Source organism: Melozone crissalis, unplaced genomic scaffold (genome assembly GCF_028551555.1).
Source record: "Melozone crissalis strain CALT ecotype California unplaced genomic scaffold, PUWL_Pcris_2 ptg000032l_1, whole genome shotgun sequence".
NCBI lineage: Eukaryota > Metazoa > Chordata > Aves > Passeriformes > Passerellidae > Melozone > Melozone crissalis.
The window spans coordinates 2672588-2695416 of NW_026535810.1; the positions used below are offsets into that span (position 1 = coordinate 2672588).

General features: G+C 46.5%; 1 protein-coding gene across 1 annotated transcript in view; it reads right to left on the bottom strand.

The window, feature by feature from the left end:
• The window catches only part of LOC128940156 (M1-specific T cell receptor alpha chain-like), a 272849-nt gene that overhangs the window by 16298 nt on the left and 233722 nt on the right, over positions 1 to 22829 (bottom strand). Inside the window, exon 3 of the mRNA XM_054281462.1 lies at positions 17195 to 17276. Within this exon, the coding sequence (XP_054137437.1) occupies positions 17195 to 17276 (82 nt within the window). The remainder of the gene's footprint in view (positions 1 to 17194; positions 17277 to 22829) is intronic.

Below are 22829 nucleotides of genomic sequence, written 5' to 3' on the forward strand. Positions count from 1 at the left end.
AGAGTCTCAAATTTTCATTATTATCTTTTCAGCATTCTATAAGTATCCTTTCTGTATTCTTTAGTAGACATTAGTATAGCATTCTTTAATATAATATAGTATCATAAAAAAATAAATTAGACTTCTGAGAACATGGATTCAGATTCATCATTCCATCCTTCATCAGGACACCCCACTAATAAAATAGCTGAGAACTCACTGGGCTGGATGGAGAGCCTGGTCCCTGAGCCAAAGGTCAGTTTCTCGCCATAGCCTGAATTCACACAGCATTTCCTGCCCTAACAAAAAGGCCCAGGAGCCTCCTGAGAGCAGCAGCTCTGCCCCAGGCTCTGCCCAGCCCTGCCAGAGCTGGGCAAACACAAATCCTCCCTGGCTCTGTCCCACAGCCCTGAGTGCTCTGCATGATCTGAAGGTGCAGAGGAGCAGCAATGGGGAAGAGCTTTCACAGGGACTTCTGTGAGCCAGAGAGGAGTTTGGGAAGAGGATCCATGTTTACCTCTTGAAAGAATTTCCTACCAGTGTCATTGATATAGAAACCAAAAAAGAAACAAGGAGAAATAAGAGAAACCTGCAACTGTCTATTCAATGAACAACTTGTTTGTCTCTGGAGACCAATGAGTAAAATATAAATTTATGAGCTTTGTAAGAATGTATAAGAAGCATGCAGGCTATAATAAAAACAGTTTCAACCCTTCTGAAAATGGAATTTGTTGCTTTGTTTTGTCAGGTGAGCACTCACTGGGCTGGATGGAGAGTCTGGTCCCAGAGCCAAAGGTCACCCTGTAGTTTCCAGATCCTGAAGTCACACAGCATTTCCTGCCCTAACAAAAACCTTTCCCAAAACAACAGTGGAAATCTCCTGCAGGTTCCCATCCCAGAGCCTGCCCTGCAGCCCCTGCAGTCAATGAAATGGCAGCTGGAATCTCCCTGCCCTAACAAAGGTGCCTCAGACACAGCAAGGATGTGTGGGACACTGTGCAGGGGACACTGCAGGGCTTTGGACAAAGGACACACAGAGAGCTGAGCACTCACTGGGCTGGATGGAGAGCCTGGTCCCTGAGCCAAAGGTCAGCTTGGTGTAGCTGTTGTCACACAGCATTTCCTGCTATAACAAAAAGCCCTAGAAGCTTCCTCAGAGCTGCACCTCTCCCTCAGGCTTTGCCCAGCCATGGCATTGCTCAAAGGGGCAGCAGAGGGGACACAGAGCCTTGCCCTGTCTCCTGTGCCTCCCTGGGCTGCAGTGGCCACTGTGTGCATCCCAAAATCATCCCAAAATCATCCCAATGTCATAGGCAGAACAAGGAGCCTTGGTTTGGACACTGCCTGAGAGCAAAGTCACCCCTGGCCAGAGGCAGCCAGAGATGGCCAAAGACCAACCAGGTTGCTGTTTGAGCAAATAAACTTAATAGGTTAGAAAAGTAAAATAAATTCTGTGGCAACTGTGTATGAGTTTAGAAAGTTTTATATTACCTTTTAACCAAGAAACTTGGGACTACTCTTGAACTACAGCCAAATACTTGCTCCTCTAAAAATTCCGATGAAGGAGCTCCAACCCAGCAGAAAGCACAGAAAGCAGAGCAGCAGTGCTGGACTTACTTGGCCTGACAATGAGTCTGGTTCCAGAGCCAAAGTTAGGGACATAACCTCTTGATCCTGAATTCACACAGCATTTCCTGCCCTAACAAAAAGCCCCAGGAGCCTCCTGAGAGCAGCAGCTCTGCCCCAGGCTCTGCCCTGCCCTGCCAGAGCTGGGCAAACACAAATCCTCCCTGGCTCTGTCCCACAGCCCTGAGTGCTCTGCATGATCTGAAGTTGCAGAGGAGCAGCAATGGGGAAGAGGTTTTGCAGTGACTTCTGTGAGCCAGAGAGAAGTTTGATAAGACGATCCATGTTTAGCCCTGAAAGAATTTCCTACCAAGGTGGGAAAACCAAGACATAGACGCAGAACACAAGAAACCAAGAAAGAAAGGAGAATAAATAAGAGAAACACACAGCTCCCTGTTCCAATGAGCATTTTGTCTATGGTTACCAATGAGTAAAGTATAAACTTACGAGCTTTTTAAGAATGTATAAAAACATGCATGCCATAATAGAAACAGTTTGAACCCTTCAGAAAATGGAGAGTGTTGCTTTGTTTTGTCAGCTGAGCACTCACTGGGCTGGATGGAGAGTCTGGTCCCTGAGCCAAAGGTCAGCTTGTTGAAGCCTGAAGTCACACAGCATTTCTTGCCCTAACAAAAACCTTCCCCAAAACAACAGTGGGGATCTCCTGCAGGTTCCCATCTCAGAGCCTGCCCTGCATCCCCTGCAGTCAATGAAATGGCATCTGAATGAATGGATGCAGTGACCACTGTGTGCATCCCACAGTCTCAGGCACAGCAAGGAGCTTTGGTTTGGACAGTCCTTGAAAGCAAAGTCACCCCTGGCCAGGGACACCCAGATATGGCCAAAGACCAACCAGGTTGCTGTTTGAGCAAATAAACTTAATAGGTTAGAAAAGTAAAAGAAATTCTGTGGCAACTGTGTATGAGTTCAGAAAGTTCTATATTGCCTTGTAACAAAGAAAGTTGGGACTACTCTTGAACTACAGCCAAATACTTGCTCCTCTAAAAATCCCAATGAAGGAGCTCCAACCCAGCAGAAAGCACAGAAAGCAGAGCAGCAGTGCTGGACTTACTTGGCCTGACCGTGAGTCTGGTTCCTGAGCCAAAGGTAGGGGCATAAGCTCCTGATCCTGAGCTCACACAGCATTTCCTGCCCTAACAAAAAGCCCCAGGAGCCTCCTGAGAGCAGCAGCTCTGCCCCAGGCTCTGCCCAGCCCTGCCAGAGCTGGGCAAACACAAATCCTCCCTGGCTCTGTCCCACCGCCCTGAGTGCTCTGCATGAGCTGAAGGTGCAGAGGAGCAGGAATGGGGAAGAGCTTTCACAATGAGTTCTGTGAGCCAGAGAGGAGTTTGAGAAAAGGATCCATGTTTACCCCTGAAAGAATTTCCTACCAAGGTAGGAAAACCAAGACACAGACATAGAACACAAGACACCAAGACAAAAGGAAGGAGAAATAAGAGAAACCTGCAACTGTCTATTCAATGAACAACTTGTTTGTCTCTGGAGACCAATGAGTAAAATATAAATTTATGAGCTTTGTAAGAATGTATATGAAGCATGCAAGCTATAATAAAAACAGTTTGAATCCTAAAAATGAATATGTTGCTTTGTTTTGTCAGGTGAGCACTCACTGGGCTGGATGGAGAGCCTGGTCCCTGAGCCAAAGATCAGCTTGGTGTAGCCTGTATTCACACAGCATTTCCTGCCCTAACAAAAAGCCCCAGGAGCTTCCTCAGAGCTGCACCTCTCCCTCAGGCTTTGCCCAGCCATGGCATTGCTCACAGGGGCAGCAGAGGGGACACAGAGCCTTGCCCTGGCTCCTGTCTCTCCCTGGGCTGCAGTGGCCACTGTGTGCATCCCAAAGTCAGAGACAGAGCAATGAGCCTTGGTTTGGACAGTCCCTGAGAGCAAAGTCACCCCTGGCCAGGGACACACAGAGATGGCCAAAGCTCCAGCCAGGCTGCTGCTCGCAGACCCCCAAGGAGGAGCTGAAACCCAGCAGAAAGCACAGAACGCAGAGCAGCAGTGCTGGACTTACTTGGCCTGAAGGTGCAGAGGAGCAGGAATGGGGAAGAGCTTTCCCAGTGACTTCTGTGAGCCAGAGAGAAATTTGAGAAGAGGATCCATGTTTACCCCTGAAAGAATTTCCTACCAAGGTAGGAAAACCGAGACACAGACACAAAACAAAGGAAACCAAGAAAGAAAGCAGGATAAGTAAGAGAAACCTGCAACTGCCTATTCCAATGAGTACTTTGTCTCTGGTGACCAATGAGTAAAGTGCAAACTTGTGAGCTTTGTAAGAATGAACAAAAAGCATGCAGGCTATAATGAAAACAGTTTAAACCCTTCTGAAAATGCAGAGTGTTGCTTTGTTTAGGCAGCTGAGCACTCACTGGGCTGGATGGAGAGTCTGGTCCCTGAGCCAAAGGTCAGCTTGGTGAAGCCTGTATTCACACAGCATTTCCTGCCCTAACAAAAACCTTCGCCATATCTAAAGGACTGGGCATCTCCTGTAGGTTACCATCTCAGAAACTGCCCTGCAGCACCTGCACTAAATGAAATGGCAGCTGAATGGATGCAGTGGCCACGATGTGCATCCCACAGTCTCAGGCAGAACAAGGAGCCTTTGTTTGGACAGTCCTTGAAAGCAAAGTCACCCCTGCCCAGGGACACCCAGAGACGGCCAAAGACCAACCAGGATGCTGTTTTAGCAAGTAAACTTAATAGGTTAGAAAAGTAAAAGAAATTATGTGGCAATAGAAAATAAGTTTAGAAAGTTTTATATTACCTTGTAACCAAGAAACTTGGGACTACTCTTGAACTACAGCCAAATACTTGCTCCTCTAAAAATTCCGATGAAGGAGCTCCAACCCAGCAGAAAGCACAGAAAGCAGAGCAGCAGTGCTGGACTTACTTGGCCTGACAGTGAGTCTGGTTCCAGAGCCAAAGGTAGGGACATAAGCTCCTGAACCTGAGCTCACACAGCATTTCCTGCCCTAACAAAAAGCCCCAGGAGCCTCCTGAGAGCAGCAGCTCTGCCCCAGGCTCTGCCCAGCCCTGCCAGAGCTGGGCAAACACAAATCCTCCCTGGCTCTGTCCCACAGCCCTGAGTGCTCTGCATGATCTGAAGGTGCAGAGGAGAAGGAATGGGGAAAAGGTTTCACAGTGACTTCTGTGAGCCAAAGAGGAGTTGGAGAAGAGAATCCATGTTTAGCCCTGAAAGAATTTTCTATCAAGGTCATTGATATAGAAACCAAGAAAGAAAGAAGGATAAATAAGAGAAAACTGCAACTGCCTATTGCAATGAGCATTTTGTTTGTCTCTGCTGACCAAGCAGTAAAGTATAAACCTATGAGCTTTGTAAGAATGTATAACAAGCAGGCAAGCAACAATAAAAATAGTTTCAACCCTTCTGAAAAAGGAGCTTGTTGCTTTGTTTAGGCAGCTGACCACTCACTGGACTGGATGGAGAGTCTGGTCCCAGAGCCAAAGGTCAGCTTGCCATAGCTAGATCCTGAAGTCACACAGCATTTCCTGCCCTAACAAAAAGCCCCAGGAGCCTCCTGAGAGCAGCAGCTCTGCCCCAGGCTCTGCCCGGCCCTGCCAGGCACATTTTGGCTCTCCCAGGTGAGGTGAATGAAGCAGAGAAAGGAAGGGAAAGCAGCAATTGCTGAGCTGGGCCAGCCTGCCCCACACTCAAGGCTCAGCCGGAGCACAAAATGTCCCTGTCTGACCGAAATCACAAAATGTCCCTGTCTGACCTAAATCAAAAAATGTTTTGTCTCACCTCAATCACCAGTTCTTAAATCAGAAAATATCCCTGTCTCACCCAAATCAAATGTGTGAGATGGTTTTTCTTGTTTGGACTTAGATTTTTATTAGATCTTATCTATATTATAGTCTCACAATTGAGACTATAAATTGAAAAATGTCCCTGTCTCACCTAAATCTCAAATTGTCCCTGTCAGCCCTTCTGCTATTCAAACCCTATACCCACCACAAATGAGAAAATTCAAATAAACCTTACTTGGCTTCACAAGCAGCTTTGTCCCTTTGCCAAAGGTGACTTTGTAGGCATCGTTCACACAGTGAGAAAGGAGCCAACAAAAACCACCCTGGAGGGCAGCAGTCAAACCCACAAATATTGAGTGCCCCAGGCATTGGGAAAAAACGCAAAAATGCAGTAAAACCCTAAAAAAAGGAAGTTCAATTTCCAAGTATTTAAGGTATAGAAAGCAAAATGTTTTTCCTTAATCTTTGTGCAATCCCTTGCACAGATTCAGAGCATAAAGTATCCAGGACATTTTCCAACACTCAGAGAAACTATGTTTAAGATTTCACCCCAGTTTCCCATGCTCAGGCTGTCTGTGAGGTCCCATTTAAATTACAGCTGCCTCCCCACTGGGATTTCTCTGCACAGCATCATTCAGGACAGACTAAATAACAAAATGTCCCTGTCAGCCCTCAAATGCCTTTGGACAAAGCCCTGGCACAGCTGTCAGACTGAACAGGCTCAGAGGCACTGCTGGTACCCAGGAGAAGGGAAAATCCACTCCTGAATCCTTGTTCCCAGTGCAGCTCCCTGTGCAAGGGCAGTTTCTGTGCATTCCCAGCATCTCAGAGCCTCTGCTGAAGGTTCCCAGCAGCAGCAGTGAATGAAGGAGCCTCTGTGCTCTGCTGCCCATCTGCTCTGTCATTCACACAGCAGCAGAGCCCACAGGGAGCCCCCGGGGACAGGGAAGGGTTTGGGAGAGAGGAGGCACAGGAGAGCTGAGCACTCACTGGGCTGGATGGAGAGCCTGGTCCCTGAGCCAAAGGTCAGCTTGTTGAAGCCTGAATTCACACAGCATTTCCTGCCCTAACAAAATCCTTCCCCAAATCTAAAGGAATGGGCATCCTCTGTAGGTTCCCATCTCAGAGCCTGCCCTGCAGCAGCTGCAGTCAATGAAATGGCAGCTGAATGGCTGCAGTGGCCACTGTGTGCATCCCACAGTCCCAGGCAGAGCAAGGAGCTTTGGTTTGGACACTGCCTGAGAGCAAAGTCACCCCTGCCCACGGACAGCCAGAGATGGCCAAAGACCAACCAGGATGCTGTTTTAGCAAGTAAACTTAATAGGTTAGAAAAGTAAAATAAATTCTGTGGCAATTGTGTATGAATTTAGAAAGTTCTATATTACCTTGTAACCAAGAATCTTGGGACTACTCTTGAACTACAGCCAAATACTTGCTCCTCTAAAAATCCCAATGAATGAGCTCCAACCCAGCAGAAAGCACAGAAAGCAGAGCAGCAGTGCTGGACTTACTTGGCCTGACAGTGAGTCTGGTTCCAGAGCCAAAGGTAGAGGCATAAGCTCCTGATCCTGAGCTCACACAGCATTTCCTGCCCTAACAAAAAGCCCCAGGAGCCTCCTGAGAGCAGCAGCTCTGCCCCAGGCTCTGCCCAGCCCTGCCAGAGCTGGGCAAACACAAATCCTCCCTGGCTCTGTCCCACAGCCCTGAGTGCTCTGCATGATCTGAAGGTGCAGAGGAGCAGCAATTGGAAAGAGGTTTATAGTGAATTCTGTGAGCCTGGGAGGAGTTTGAGAAGAGGATCCATGTTTACCTCTGAAAGAATTTTCTACCAGTATCATTGATATAGAAACCACAAAAGAAAGAAGAATAAATAAGAGAAACCTGCAACTGCCTCTTGTAATGAGCACTTTGTTTGTCTCTGGTGACCAAGGAGTAAAGTTTAAATTTCTGAGCTTTGTAAGAATGTATAAAAAGCATCCAGGCTATAATAAAAAGTGTTCCAACCCCTCTGAAAATGGAATTTGTTGCTTTGTTTAGGGAGCTGAGCACTCACTGGGCTGGATGGAGAGTCTGGTCCCTGAGCCAAAGGTCACCCTGTAGTTTCCAGATCCTGAAGTCACACAGCATTTCCTGCTATAACAAAAACCTTCCCCAAATCTAAAGCAGTGGGCATTTCCTGCAGGTTCCCATCTCAGAGCCTGCCCTGCAGCCCCTGCAGTCAATGAAATGGCAGCTGGAATCTCCCTGCCCTAACAAAGGTGCCTCAGACACAGCAAGGATGTGTGGGACACTGTGCAGGGGACACTGCAGGGCTTTGGACAAAGGACACACAGAGAGCTGAGCACTCACTGGGCTGGATGGAGAGCCTGGTCCCTGAGCCAAAGGTCAGCTTGGAGCCAAAGCCTGAATTCACACAGCATTTCCTGCCCTAACAAAAAGGCCCAGGAGCCTCCTGAGAGCAGCAGCTCTGCCCCAGGCTCTGCCCAGCCCTGCTAGGCACATTTTCGCTCTCCCAGCAGAGGTGAATGAAGCAGTGACAGGAAGGGAAAGCAGCAATGGCTGAGCTGGGTCAGCCTGCCCCACACTCCAGGCTCCTCCAGAGCTCAAATTGTCCCTGTCTCACCTCACTCACAAAATGTCCCTGTCTCACCTCAATCACCAATCCTTAAATCAGAAAATATCCCTTTCTCACCTAAATTAAATGTGTGAGATGGCTTTTCTTGTTTGGACTTACATGTTAATTAGTTCCTATCTATTTTATAGTCTCACAATTGAGACTATAAATTGAAAAATGTCCCTGTCTCACCTAAATCTCAAATTGTCCCTGCTCACCTCAACCACAAAATGTCCCTGTCAGCCCTTCTACTGTTCAAACCCTATACCCACCATAAATGAGGGAAATGCAGAAAAACCTGTTTCTTACTTGGCTTCACAAGCAGCTTTGTCCCTTTGCCAAAGGTGACTTTGTAGGCATTGCTCACACAGTGAGAAAGGAGCCAACAAAAACCACCCTGGAGGGCAGCAGTCAAACCCACAAATATTGAGTGCCCCAGTCATTGAGAAAAAACCCAAAAATGCAGTAAAACCCTAAAAAAAGGAAGTTCAATTTCCAAGTATTTAAGGTATAGAAAGCAAAATGTTTTTCCTCTACCTTTGTCCAATCCCTTGCACAGATTCAGAGCATAAAGTATCCAGGACATTTTCAAACACTCAAGAAACTATATTTAAGATTTCACCACAGTTTCCCCAGTCACAGGTTGTCTGTGGGATCCCATTTAAAGTACAGCTCCCTCTCCACAGCACTTTGTCTGCAGAGCATCATTTTGGACCCAAAAAATAACAAAATGTCCCTGTCAGCCCTCAAATGCCTTTGGACAAAGCCCTGGCACAGCTGTCAGACTGAACAGGCTCAGAGGCACTGCTGGTACCCAGGAGAAGGGAAAATCCACTCCTGAGCCCTTGTTCCCAGTGCAGCTCCCTGTGCAAGGGCAGTTTCTGTGCATTCCCAGCATCTCAGAGCCTCTGCTGAAGGTTCCCAGCAGCAGCAGTGAATGAAGGAGCCTCTGTGCTCTGCTGCCCATCTGCTCTGTCATTCACACAGCAGCAGAGCCCACAGGGAGCCCCCGGGGACAGGGAAGGGTTTGGGAGAGAGGAGGCACAGGAGAGCTGAGCACTCACTGGGCTGGATGGAGAGCCTGGTCCCTGAGCCAAAGGTCAGCTTGTTGAAGCCTGAATTCACACAGCATTTCCTGCCCTAACAAAAATCCCCAGGAGCCTCCTGAGAGCAGCAGCTCTGCCCCAGGCTCTGCCCAGCCCTGCCAGGCACATTTTGGCTCTCCCAGCAGAGGTGAATGAAGCAGTGAAAGGAAAGGAAAGGAAAGGAAAGGAAAGCCGCAATTGCTGAGCTGGGCCAGCCTGCCCCTCAATCCAGGCTCAGCCAGAGAACAAAATGTCCCTGTCTCACCTCAATCACCAATTCTTAAATCAAAAAATATCACAGTCTCAGCTACATTAAATGTGTCAGATGGTTTTTCTTGTTTGGACTTAGATGTTTATCTGTTCTTATCTATTTTATAGTCTCACAATTGAGACTATATATTGAAAAATGTCCCTGTCTCACCTAAATCTCAAATTGTCCCCGCTCACCTCAATCACAAAATGTCCCTGTCAGCCCTTCTGCTGCTCAAACCCTAAGCCCACCATAAATGAGGGAAATCCAGATAAACCAGTTTCTTACTTGGCTTCACAAGCAGCTTTGTCCCTTTGCCAAAGGTGACTTTGTAGGCATTGTTCACACAGTGAGAAAGGAGCAAACAAAAATCACGCTGGAGGGCAGCAGTCAAACCCACAACTATTGAGTGCCTAAGGCATTGGGAAAAAACCCAAAAATATAGCAAAACTCTAAAAAAAAGAAGATTTCCCAGGATTTAAAGCATAGAAACCCAATTGTTGTTCCTCTGGGTTTGTGCAATCCCTTGCACAGATTCAGAACATGAATTATCCAGGACATTTCCCAACACTCAGAGAAACTACATTGAACATTTCACCCCAGTTTCCCCAGCCACTGGCTGTCTGTGGGATCCCACTTAGAGCACAGCTCCCTTTCCAAAGGGAAAGGGGTGATTTCTCTGCACAGCATCATTCAGGACAGACTAAATCACAAAATGTCCCTGTCAGCCCCCAAATGCCTTTGGACAAAGCCCTGGCACAGCTGTCAGACTGAACAGGCTCAGAGGCACTGCTGGTACCCAGGAGAAGGGAAAATCCACTCCTGAATCCTTGTTCCCAGTGCAGCTCCCTGTGCAGGGGCAGTTTCTGTGCATTCCCAGCATCTCAGAGCCTCTGCTGAGGGTTCCCAGCAGCAGCAGTGAATGAAGGAGCCTCTGTGCTCTGCTGCCCATCTGCTCTGTCATTCACACAGCAGCAGAGCCCACAGGGAGCCCCAGGGGACAGGGAAGGGTTTCGGAGAGAGGAGGCACAGGAGAGCTGAGCACTCACTGGGCTGGATGGAGAGCCTGGTCCCTGAGCCAAAGGTCAGCTTGTTGTAGCCAGAACCAAATTCACACAGCATTTCCTGCCCTAACAAAAACCTTCCCCAAATCTAAAGGAGTGGGCATCTCCTGCAGGTTCCCATCTCAGAGCCTGCCCTGAAGCACCTGCAGTCAATGAAATGGCACCTGAATGGCTGCAGTGGCCACTGTGTGCATCCCAAAATCATCCCAAATCTTTCCACAATTACAGGCAGAACAAGGAGCCTTGGTTTGGACACTCCCTGAAATCAGTCACCCCTGGCCAGGGACACCCAGAGATGGCCAAAGACCAAGCAGGTTGCTGTTTAGCAAGTAAAAGTAACAGGCTAGAAAAGTAAAATAAATTCTGTGGCAACAGAAAATAAGTTTAGAAAGTTCTATATTACCTTGTAACAAAGAAAGTTGGGACTACTCTTGAACTACAGCCAAATACTTGCTCATCGTAAAATCGCAAGGAATGAGCACCAACCCAGCAGAACACACAGAAAGCAGAGCAGCAGTGCTGAACTTACTTGGCCTGACAGTGAGTCTGGTTCCAGAGCCAAAGGTAGGGACATAAACTCCTGTTCCTGAATTCACACAGCATTTCCTGCCCTAACAAAAAGCCCCAGGAGCCTCCTGAGAGCAGCAGCTCTGCCCCAGGCTCTGCCCGGCCCTGCCAGGCACATTTTGGCTCTCCCAGCAGAGGGGAGTGAAGCAGAGAAAGGAAGGGAAAGCAGCAATTGCTGGGCTGGGCCATCCTGCCCCACACTCCAGGCTCAGCCAGAGCACAAAGTGTCCCTGTCTCACCTCAATCACAAATTGTCCATTTCTCACCTAAATCACCGATTCTTAAATCAGAAAATATCCCTGTCTCAGCTAAATTAAATGTGTGAGATGGTTTTTCTTGTTAGGACATAGATGTTTATTAGTACTTATCTATATTATAGTCTCACAATTGAGACTATAAATTGAAAAATGTCCCTGTCTCACCTAAATCTCAAATTGTCCCTGCTCACCTCAATCACAAAATGTCCCTGTCAGCCCTTCTGCTGCTCAAACCCTAAGCCCACCGTAAACGAGGGAAATCCAGATAAACCAGTTTCTTACTTGGCTTCACAAGCAGCTTTGTCCCTTTGCCAAAGGCGACTTTGTTGGCATCGTTCACACAGTGAAAAAGGAACCAACAAAAACCACCCTGGAGAGCAGCAGACAAACCCACAAATATTGAGTGCCCAAGGCATTGAGAAAAGAACCAAAAATGCAGCAAAATCCTAAAAAAAAAGGAAGTTCAATTCCCCAGGTTTTAAAGCATAGAAAGAAAATAGTTTTTCCTCTGTGTTTGTGCAGTCCCTTGCAGAGATTCAAAGCATGAATTTTCCAGGACATTTTCCAACACTCAGAGAAACTACATTGAACATTTCACCCCAGTTTCCCCAGCCACAGGCTGTCTGTGGGATCACACTAGAAGCACAGTTCCCTTTCCACAGGGAAAGGGGAGATTTCTCTGCACAGCATCATTCAGGACAGACTAAATCACAAAATGTCCCTGTCAGCCCTCAAATGCCTTTGGACAAATCCCTGGCACAGCTGTCAGACTGAACAGGCTCAGAGGCACTGCTGGTACCCAGGAGAAGGGAAAATCCACTCCTGAACCCTTGGATTTACAAAAACAAACCCCAAAGAGTAGACAGGTAAATTCTCCAGGTTTTAAAGCACAGAATGCCTACTGTTTTTCCTCCAGATTTGGGCAATCCCTTGCACAGATTCAAACCATAAAGTATCCAGGACATTTTCCAACACTCAGAAAAACTACATTTAAGATTTCACCCCCCCAGTTTCCCCTGCACAGGCTGTCTGTGGGATCCCATTGAAAGTACAGCTCCCTCTCCACAGCACTTTGTCGGCACAGCATAATTTTGGAAACACTCAATCACAAAATGTCCCTGTCAGCCCTCAAATGCCTTTGGACAAAGCCCTGGCACAGCTGTCAGACTGAACAGGCTCAGAGGCACTGCTGGTACCCAGGAGAAGGGAAAATCCACTCCTGAGCCCTTGTTCCCAGTGCAGCTCCCTGTGCAGGGGCAGTTTCTGTGCATTCCCAGCATCTCAGAGCCTCTGCTGAAGGTTCCCAGCAGCAGCAGTGAATGAAGGAGCCTCTGTGCTCTGCTGCCCATCTGCTCTGTCATTCACACAGCAGCAGAGCCCACAGGGAGCCCCTGGGGACAGGGAAGGGTTTCGGAGAGAGGAGGCACAGGAGAGCTGAGCACTCACTGGGCTGGATGGAGAGCCTGGTCCCTGAGCCAAAGGTCAGCTTGGTGTTGCCATAGCCTGCATTCACACAGCATTTCCTGCCCTAACAAAAAGGCCCAGGAGCCTCCTGAGAGCAGCAGCTCTGCTCCAGGCTCTGCCCTGCCCTGCCAGAGCTGGGCAAACACAAATCCTCCCTGGCTCTGTCCCACCGCCCTGAGTGCTCTGCATGAGCTGAAGGTGCAGAGGAGCAGGAATGGGGAAAAGGTTTCACAGGGACTTCTGTGAGCCAGAGAGGAGTTTGAGAAGAGGATCCATGTGTACCCCTGAAAGAATTCCATACCAAGGTAGGATAACCAAGACAGAGACACAGAACACAAGAAACCAAGAAAGAAAGAAGGAGAAATAAGAGAAACATGCAACTCCCTATTCCAATGAGCACTTTGTCTCTGGTGAACAATAAACCTTTGAGCTTTGCAAGAATATATAAAAAGCATGCAAGCCATAATAAAAACAATTTAAAACCTTCTGAAAATGGAGAGTGATGCTTTGTTTAGGCAGCTGAGCACTCACTGGGCTGGATGGAGAGTCTGGTCCCTGAGCCAAAGGTCAGCTTGGTGTAGCTGTTCTCACACAGCATTTCCTGCTATAACAAAAAGCCCTAGAAGCTTCCTCAGAGCTGCACCTCTCCCTCAGGCTTTGCCCAGCCATGGCATTGCTCAAAGGGGCAGCAGAGGGGACACAGAGCCTTGCCCTGGCTCCTGTGCCTCCCTGGGCTGCAGTGGCCACTGTGTGCATCCCAAAGTCAGAGACAGAGCAATGAGCCTTGGTTTGGACAGTCCCTGAGAGCAAAGTCACCCCTGGCCAGGGACACACAGAGATGGCCAAAGCTCCAGCCAGGCTGCTGCTCTCAGACCCCCAAGGAGGAGCTGAAACCCAGCAGAAAGCACAGAAAGCAGAGCAGCAGTGCTGGACTTAGTTGGCCTGAAGGTGCAGAGGAGCAGGAATGGGGAAGAGCTTTCCCAGTGACTTCTGTGAGCCAGAGAGGAATTTGAGAAGAGGATCCATGTTTACCCCTGAAAGAATTTCCTACCAAGGTAGGAAAACCGAGACACAGACACAAAACAAAGGAAACCAAGAAAGAAAGCAGGATAAGTAAGAGAAACCTGCAACTGCCTATTCCAATGAGTACTTTGTCTCTGGTGACCAATGAGTAAAGTGCAAACTTGTGAGCTTTGTAAGAATGAACAAAAAGCATGCAGGCTATAATGAAAACGGTTTAAACCCTTCTGAAAATGGAGAGTGTTGCTTTGTTTAGGCAGCTGAGCACTCACTGGGCTGGATGGAGAGTCTGGTCCCTGAGCCAAAGGTCAGCTTGGTGAAGCCTGTATTCACACAGCATTTCCTGCCCTAACAAAAACCTTCGCCATATCTAAAGGATTGGGCATCTCCTGTAGGTTACCATCTCAGAAACTGCCCTGCAGCACCTGCACTAAATGAAATGGCAGCTGAATGGATGCAGTGGCCACGATGTGCATCCCACAGTCTCAGGCAGAACAAGGACCCTTTGTTTGGACAGTCCTTGAAAGCAAAGTCACCCCTGCCCAGGGACACCCAGAGATGGCCAAAGACCAACCAGGATGCTGTTTTAGCAAGTAAACTTAATAGGTTAGAAAAGTAAAAGAAATTATGTGGCAATAGAAAATAAGTTTAGAAAGTTTTATATTACCTTGTAACAAAGAAACTTGGGACTACTCTTGAACTACAGCCGAGTACTTGCTCCTCTAAAAATTCCGATGAAGGAGCTCCAATCCAGCAGAAAGCACAGAAAGCAGAGCAGCAGTGCTGGACTTACTTGGCCTGACCGTGAGTCTGGTTCCAGAGCCAAAGGTAGGGAAAAAAGCTCCCGTTCCTGAATTCACACAGCATTTCCTGCCCTAACAAAAAGGCCCAGGAGACTCCTGAGAGCAGCAGCTCTGCCCCAGGCTCTGCCCAGCCCTGCCAGAGCTGGGCAAACACAAATCCTCCCTGGCTCTGTCCCACAGCCCTGAGTGCTCTGCATGAGCTGAAGGTGCAGAGGAGCAGCAATTAGAAAGAGGTTTATAGTGAATTCTGTGAGCCTGGGAGGAGTTTGAGAAGAGGATCCATGTTTACCTCTGAAAGAATTTTCTACCAGTATCATTGATATAGAAACCACAAAAGAAAGAAGAATAAATAAGAGAAACCTGCAACTGGCTATTCTAATGAGCACTTTGTTTGCCTCTGGTGACCAAGGAATAAAGTTTAAATTTCTGAGCTTTGTAAGAATGTATAAAAAGCATCCAGGCTATAATAAAAAGTGTTCCAACCCCTCTGAAAATGGAATTTGTTTCTTTGTTTTGTCAGGTGAGCACTCACTGGGCTGGATGGAGAGTCTGGTCCCTGAGCCAAAGGTCAGCTTGTTGTTGCCTGAAGTCACACAGCATTTCCTGCCCTAACAAAAACCTTCCCCAGATCTAAAGCAGTGGGCATCTCCTGCAGGTTCCCATCCCAGAGCCTGCCCTGCAGCCCCTGCAGTCAATGAAATGGCAGCTGGAATCTCCCTGCCCTAACAAAGGTGCCTCAGACCCAGCAAGGATGTGTGGGACACTGTGCAGGGGACACTGCAGGGCTTTGGACAAAGGACACACAGAGAGCTGAGCACTCACTGGGCTGGATGGAGAGCCTGGTCCCTGAGCCAAAGGTCAGCTTGGTGTAGCCTGAATTCACACAGCATTTCCTGCTATAACAAAAACCTCCAGGAGCCTCGTGAGAGCAGCAGCTCTGCCCCAGGCTCTGCCCAGCCAAGGCCTGGCTCACAGGGGCAGCAGAGGGGACACAGAGCCTTGCCCTGGCTCCTGTGCCTCCCTGGGCTGCAGTGACCACTGTGTGCATCCCAAAATCATCCCAATGTCACACGCAGAACAAGGAGCCTTGGTTTGGACACGCCCTGAAATCAAAGTCACCCCTGCCCAGGATACCCAGAGATGGCCAAAGACCAACCAGGTTGCTGTTTTAGCAAGTAAACTTAATAGGTTAGAAAAGTAAAAGAAATTCTGTGGCAACAGAAAATAAGTTTAGAAAGTTCCATATTACCTTGTAACAAAGAATCTTGGGACTACTCTTGGGACTACTCAGCCAAATACTTGCTCCTCTAAAAATCCCAATGAATGAGCTCCAACCCAGCAGAAAGCACAGAAAGCAGAGCAGCAGTGCTGGACTTACTTGGCCTGACAGTGAGTCTGGTTCCAGAGCCAAAGGTAGGGAAAAAAGCTCCTGATCCTGAATTCACACAGCATTTCCTGCCCTAACAAAAAGCCCCAGGAGCCTCCTGAGAGCAGCAGCTCTGCCCCAGGCTCTGCCCGGCCCTGCCAGGCACATTTTGGCTCTCCCAGCAGAGGTGAATGACGCAGAGAAAGGAAGGGAAAGCAGCAATTGCTGAGCTGGGCCAGCCTGCCCCACACTCCAGGCTCAGCCAGAGCTCCAATTGTCCCTGTCTCACCTCAATCACAAATTGACCTCAATCACCGATTCTTAAATCAGAAAATGTCCCTTTCTCGCCTAAATGAAATGTGTGAGATGGTTTTTCTTGTTTGGACTTAGATGTTTATTATTTCTTATCTATATTATAGTCTCACAATTGAGACTATATATTGAAAAATGTCCCTGCTCACCTAAATCTCAAATTATCCCAGTCAGCCCTTCTGATGGTCAAACCCGATACGCACCATAAATGAGGGAAATCCAGGTAAACCCATTTCTTACTTGGTTTCACAAGCAGCTTTGTCCCTTTGCCAAAGGTGACTTTGTAGGCATCGTTCACACAGTGAGAAAGGAGCCAAAAAAAAACCACGCTGGAGGGCAGCATTCACACCCACAAATATTGAGTGCCCCAGGCATTAAGAAAAGAACTAAAAATCCAGCAAAACCCTAAAAAAAGGAAGTTCAATTTCCAAGTATTTAAGGTATAGAAAGCAAAATGTTTTTCCTCTACCTTTGTCCAATCCCTTGCACAGATTCAGAGCATAAAGTATCCAGGACATTTTCCAACACTCAAGAAACTATATTTAAGATTTCACCACAGTTTCCCCAGTCACAGGTTGTCTGTGGGATCCCATTTAAATACAGCTCCCTCTCCACAGCACTTTGTCTGCAGAGCATCATTTTGGACCCAAAAAATAACAAAATGTCCCTGTCAGCCCTCAAATGCCTTTGGACAAAGCCCTGGCACAGCTGTCAGACTGAACAGGCTCAGAGGCACTGCTGGTACCCAGGAGAAGGGAAAATCCACTCCTGAGCCCTTGTTCCCAGTGCAGCTCCCTGTGCAGGGGCAGTTTCTGTGCACTCCCAGCATCTCAGAGCCTCTGCTGAGGGTTCCCAGCAGCAGCAGTGAATGAAGGAGCCTCTGTGCTCTGCTGCCCATCTGCTCTGTCATTCACACAGCAGCAGAGCCCACAGGGAGCCCCCGGGGACAGGGAAGGGTTTGGGAGAGAGGAGGCACAGGAGAGCTGAGCACTCACTGGGCTGGATGGAGAGTCTGGTCCCTGAGCCAAAGGTCAGCTTGCCATAGCCAGATCCTGAATTCACACAGCATTTCCTGCCCTAACAAAAACCTTCCCCAAATCTAAAGCAGTGGGCATCTCCTGCAGGTTCCCATCCCAGAGCCTGCCCTGCATGCCCTGCAGTCAATGAAATGGCAGCTGGAATCTCCCTGCCCTAACAAAGGTGCCTCAGACACAGCAAGGATGTGTGGGACACTGTGCAGGGGACACTGCAGGGCTTTGGACAAAGGACACACAAAGAGCTGAGCACTCACTGGGCTGGATGGAGAGCCTGGTCCCTGAGCCAAAGGTCAGCTTGCCAGAGGCATAGCCTGAGCTCACACAGCATTTCCTGCCCTAACAAAAAGCCCCAGGAGCCTCCTGAGAGCAGCAGCTCTGCCCCAGGCTCTGCCCAGCCCTGCCAGAGCTGGGCAAACACAAATCCTCCCTGGCTCTGTCCCACAGCCCTGAGTGCTCTGCATGATCTGAAGGTGCAGAGGAGCAGGAATGGGGAAGAGCTTTCACTCTGACTTCTGTGAGCCAGAGTGAAGTTTGATAAGAGGATCCATGTTTACCGCTGGAAGAATTTCCTACCAAGGAAGGAAAACCAAGACAGAGACACAGAACGCAAGAAACCAAGAAAGAAAGAAGGAGAAATAAGAGAAACCTGCAACTGCCTATTCCAATGAGCACTTCGTCTCTGGTGAACAAGGAGTAAAGTTCAAACTTATGAGCTTTGTAAGAGTATATAAAGCATGCAGGCTATAATAAAAACAGTTTAAACCCTTCTGAAAATGGGATCTTTTGCTTTGTTTAGGCAGCTGAACACTCACTGGGCTGGATGGAGAGCCTGGTCCCTGAGCCAAAGGTCAGCTTGGTGAAGCCTGTATTCACACAGCATTTCCTGCCCTAACAAAAACCTTCCCCAAATCTAAAGGAGTGGGCATCTCCTGCAGGTTTCCATCTCAGAGATTGCCCTGCATCCCCTGCAGTCAATGAAATGGCAGCTGAATGGCTGCACTGGCCACTGTGTGCATACCACAGTCACAGGAACAGCAAGGAGCCTTGGTTTGGACTGTTCCTGAAGGAAATGTCACTCCTGGCCAGGGACACCCAGAGATGGCCAAAGCTCCAGCCAGGCTGCTGCTCTCTGCCCCCAAGAATGAACTGAAACCCAGCAGAAAGCACAGAAAGCAGAGCAGCAGTGCTGGACTTACTTGCCCTGACAGTGAGTCTGGTTCCAGAGCCAAATGTAGGAGCATAACCTCCTGATGCCGAATTCACACAGCATTTCCTGCCCTAACAAAAACCTTCCCCAGCCCCTGGCAGCACTGGGCACCCAGCAGATAGGGCTGGATGCTCTGAACTCTTGGATTTGTGGATGCAAATCCTGGCTGGAAATCCAATGGAGAAGAAGAGAAAGAAAGGAAAAGAGAAGGGAAAAGAGAAGGAGAAGGAGAAGGAGTAGGAGAAGGAGAAGGAGAAGGAGAAGGAGAAGAAGGAGAAGAAGGAGAAGAAGGAGAAGAAGGAGAAGAAGGAGAAGAAGGAGAAGAAGGAGAAGAAGGAGAAGAAGGAGAAGAAGGAGAAGAAGGAGAAGAAGGAGAAGAAGGAGGAGAAGGAGGAGAAGGAGGAGAAGGAGAAGAAGGAGAAGAAGGAGAAGAAGGAGAAGAAGGAGAAGAAGGAGAAGAAGGAGGAGAAGGAGGAGAAGGAGGAGAAGGAGAAGAAGGAGAGAGAAAAGAGAAGAGAGAATAGAAAAGAGAAGAGAAAGAGGAAGAGGAAAAGAGAAGAATATGACATGTAACCCCATAACTGAAAAACCTCCATCCCAGGAAGGATATCCTGAAAATATCACTGGACATGGGGCAGTTTTGACCCACATGGAAGGAGTTAACAATAAACTGGTGCACTTCTCAGCTGAAACTGGAATCTGTGTCCCTCTGCCAATGTGAGCTTGTGCCACAGCTCACACAGCAGTTTTCAGCTCTTCCACAAGCTGAGAGAGCAAATCAACCCCTGCTGGCATGGCCATGGCACAAAATGTGGCCAGGAGCCCACGCTGGGTATCTGAAAGGAAGGACAGATCACTGACAGGGCAATTGAGGACATTCTCTAGTGAACTTCTCTTTAGCTCATGTGGGAATCAGAAAAATAGAAACATCCACAGACCCTGAAGGATTTGATCTGCAGCCTTAGAAGAAGCTTAGATTGATAGAGAAATACAATATACAGATACTAAGCAGAAAAATAATAAATTTATATTTCTATAGTTGTAGATGAGAATATGCCTTAAATAAGTGATAAACTGTATTGAGTAAAATAGTGAAGAGTCTATAGTATTGTAATGTAATTTTATAAAGTAAACTCAGAGTTTAGAATAGAAGCCAAGGTGTGCATGTGAGTTAGAAGCCCATTAAATAAAAGTGTCTGCAGTGCAACAGAAGCAAGCAAAAGTAATAGGTCAGAAAAGTAAAATAAATTCTGCAGCAACTGTGTATGAGTTTAGAAAGTTCTATATTACCTTGTAATGAAGAAACTTGGTTATATTCAAGAGTAATCACAAATACTTACTCCTCTAAAATCTCACAGCCTCTAAGATAAATGTTTATCTAAGCAACAAATAATTCTTAACTTAAAAATAGTCCCATCCCTCAATTTCTAGCAACAACAATGACAAGCTCATATCACTAGTAGGACTTTTTGCATCTTTTTTCTATCTACAATATTGAGCAAAAACTGGTTTAAACCTTACTTGGTTTTACTCTCAGCTGCACTCCACGTTCAAAGGTGATTTTGTTTCCGTAGTTATTCACACAGTGTTTGCCTTCACAACAAAAACCCTTTTTTTCCTCCAGGACCAAGTTAGGTCCAACTTGACTTTTTTTTTTTTTTTAACTTAGTCTATCCAACAAAACTCCTAGGCAATTTTAACTACATTTCTTGTAAATATTTCTCCTAGTTTATGGCCTCATTCAGTTTGGACAGAGTTGGCACTGACTGAAAATTTTCTTCTTTTTTCAGGCTAAGAAACCCCACAGAAAAATTCCTCCTTCAACATTAAATCAGCATTAAAAACAAATATCTCCTCCTGAACCTTCCTGCACAAAACACATTTTTTGATTTCCCCAACAAAAAATTCCCCTTTCCATTACAGCCTAATTTTTTGTTGTTGTTGTTGTTTTTGTTCTGGTTGGGTTTTCTGGGGGGTTTTTTGGTTGATTTTTTTGTTTGTTTGTTTTTTTGGGGGTCTTTTTTTGGTTTTTTTTGGGTTTTTTGTTTTTGTTTTGGTCAAGGAGTGCAAACCTGGATGGAAACCTCTCTGCAGCCAGAAGTAGGAGACAAGAGCAAAAGCTAAGACAGTTTTTCCAGCAGAGAAGGAATTGTAGCCTCTGGGAATTAATGAGGACCTTGCCTGGGTTCTGGAAAATGGAAATAAAAGGACAGGGAGAGGTCTGCAGGTCTGGGAGGTTCCTGGGAACAGGCTGTAGTGAATAAAATTACTCAAAAATGACACAGCTCTCAGTGGCACACGAAAATCCAGCCCCACAAGTAGATTTTTAGTCTCATAATGATTTTTTTCCCCCTCTGGTGCAAGGTCAAGCTCTGACCTTCAGTTGCTCTTAGAAGGAAAGAACAATGGAATTTTAATTCCATTTAAAATGGCTGTTTCAATGCTTTCCTGGAAAGAGGAATTAGGCTTTCCTATCCATAATTCCCCTCAGGTTTTCCACCTACCTGGTTTCACTACCAGCTGTGTCCCACTGCCAAAGGTCACTTTCCAGCCAGATCCTGAATTCACACAGTGACACACTCGCTGACAAAAACCACACACAGCTTTGGGTCCCCACAAATGTGTGTGTTTTCCAAAAGAGACCAAGGGGAAAACAGATTCCACCCTTGTCACATCCATTTAAATCTAAATCAGGATGTTTTCCCAGCTGATCTCTACAGACAGAAACCATTCTGAATGCAGGAGAAATCCAAACCGTATCAGCATAATGTAGTTGAAGTTCTTGGATAATTTTTGTAATGTTTAGGAGAGAGGAGAATCTCAGCCTTGCCTTTATAATGTGAAATGACTATTTGTTTTTAGATGTACCTGATTTCAGAATTAGTTTTGTGCCTCTCCCAAAGGTGAGTTTCCAGGAAGACTCAGTTATCCTACAGTAATCAACTTGTATAGAAAAATGGTAAAGCAGAAAACCTCAGCCTTTAACAGCCAGAACTGTTTGACATTTCAGAAGGGGATGAAATTTTCACCACTTTTTAAAACAAATAACAGAGCTGTTTCTAAAACTTCTCATGGTCTAAAGAGGGAGTCAGGCAGATCAGCCAGAAGCTAAGCAAGGGACCAGACCCATTAAAGAAAGCAGCAAAGAAAAATGAAACAGAAACTTCCAGAGAAAACCAATCAAAGGTCCCAATTTTTTCCTGTTTGTTTAGTTGATAATAAATCCAGTAAGGGAAAGAAGCAAAGAAAAATTAAACAGAAACTTCCAGAGAAAAACAATCTAAGCTCCTAATTTTCCCTGTTTGTTTAGTTGATAATAAATCCAGTAAGGGAAAGAAGCAAAGAAAAATTAAACAGAAACTTCCAACTTCAGAATTGCCCTGATTGTGGGAAGCTTTGGCATAGCCAGGAATCAATTAAGACCCTCCCTATAGAAATCCTAGAGTTGAAAATCCATTTCGTTTGAAATGATGGATTTATTAATCCAATAAATAAATAATAAATAATGGATTTTTTTTAAAGAAAGAATTTTAAAGAAGCTTTTCCTCTGAATCCTAAGGAAAATCTGATTAAAAAAAACCCCTAAAAATGCAGTGTGTCCTTAGTGAGGAGATACTTACTGGGCTTTACCAGCAGCCTGGTTCCACTTCCAAAGGTCACTCTGTTTGCATTTCCTGAGTACACACAGCCAAAAACTCCCTTACAAAAACCCCCAGGCTCCTCTGCACATTTCTGTTTCCAGCAGACTCTGTTGTCACCAAAATAAAACTCTATGTGCAAAATGAGGTCCCCAAAAAATGAAGGCTGGGGTGTCTCTTCTCTGTCCCCATGCAGGTTTTTTGTCAATATTTTTACAGGCCAAGAATGATGCAGTGCCCTGATCTTGGGAAGCTTTGTCATACATAGGAATCAATTAAGACTCTCCCTACAGCAATCCTAGAGCTGAAAATCCATTTATTTTGAGATAATGGATTTATTTATCCAATAAATAAATAATAAATAATGGATTTTGTAAAGAAAGAATTGTAAAGAAGCTTTTCCCTCTATATCTTAAAGATGATCTGATAAAAAACCTAAAATGCAGTTCTTGGTGAGGAGATACTTACTGGGCTTTACCAGCAGCCTGGTTCCACTTCCAAAGGTCACTCTGTTTGCATTTCCTAAGTACACACAGCCAAAAACTCCCTTACAAAAACCCCCAGGCTCCTCTGCACATTTCACCTTCCAGAAGACTCCATTGTCACTAAAATAAAACTCTATGTGCAAAATGACTGTTAGGGATCCCTCCCTACAGAAATCCTAGAGTTGAAAATCCCTTTCTTTTGAAAGAATGGACTTATTTATCCAATAAATAAATAATAAATCATGGATTTTGTAAAGAAAGAA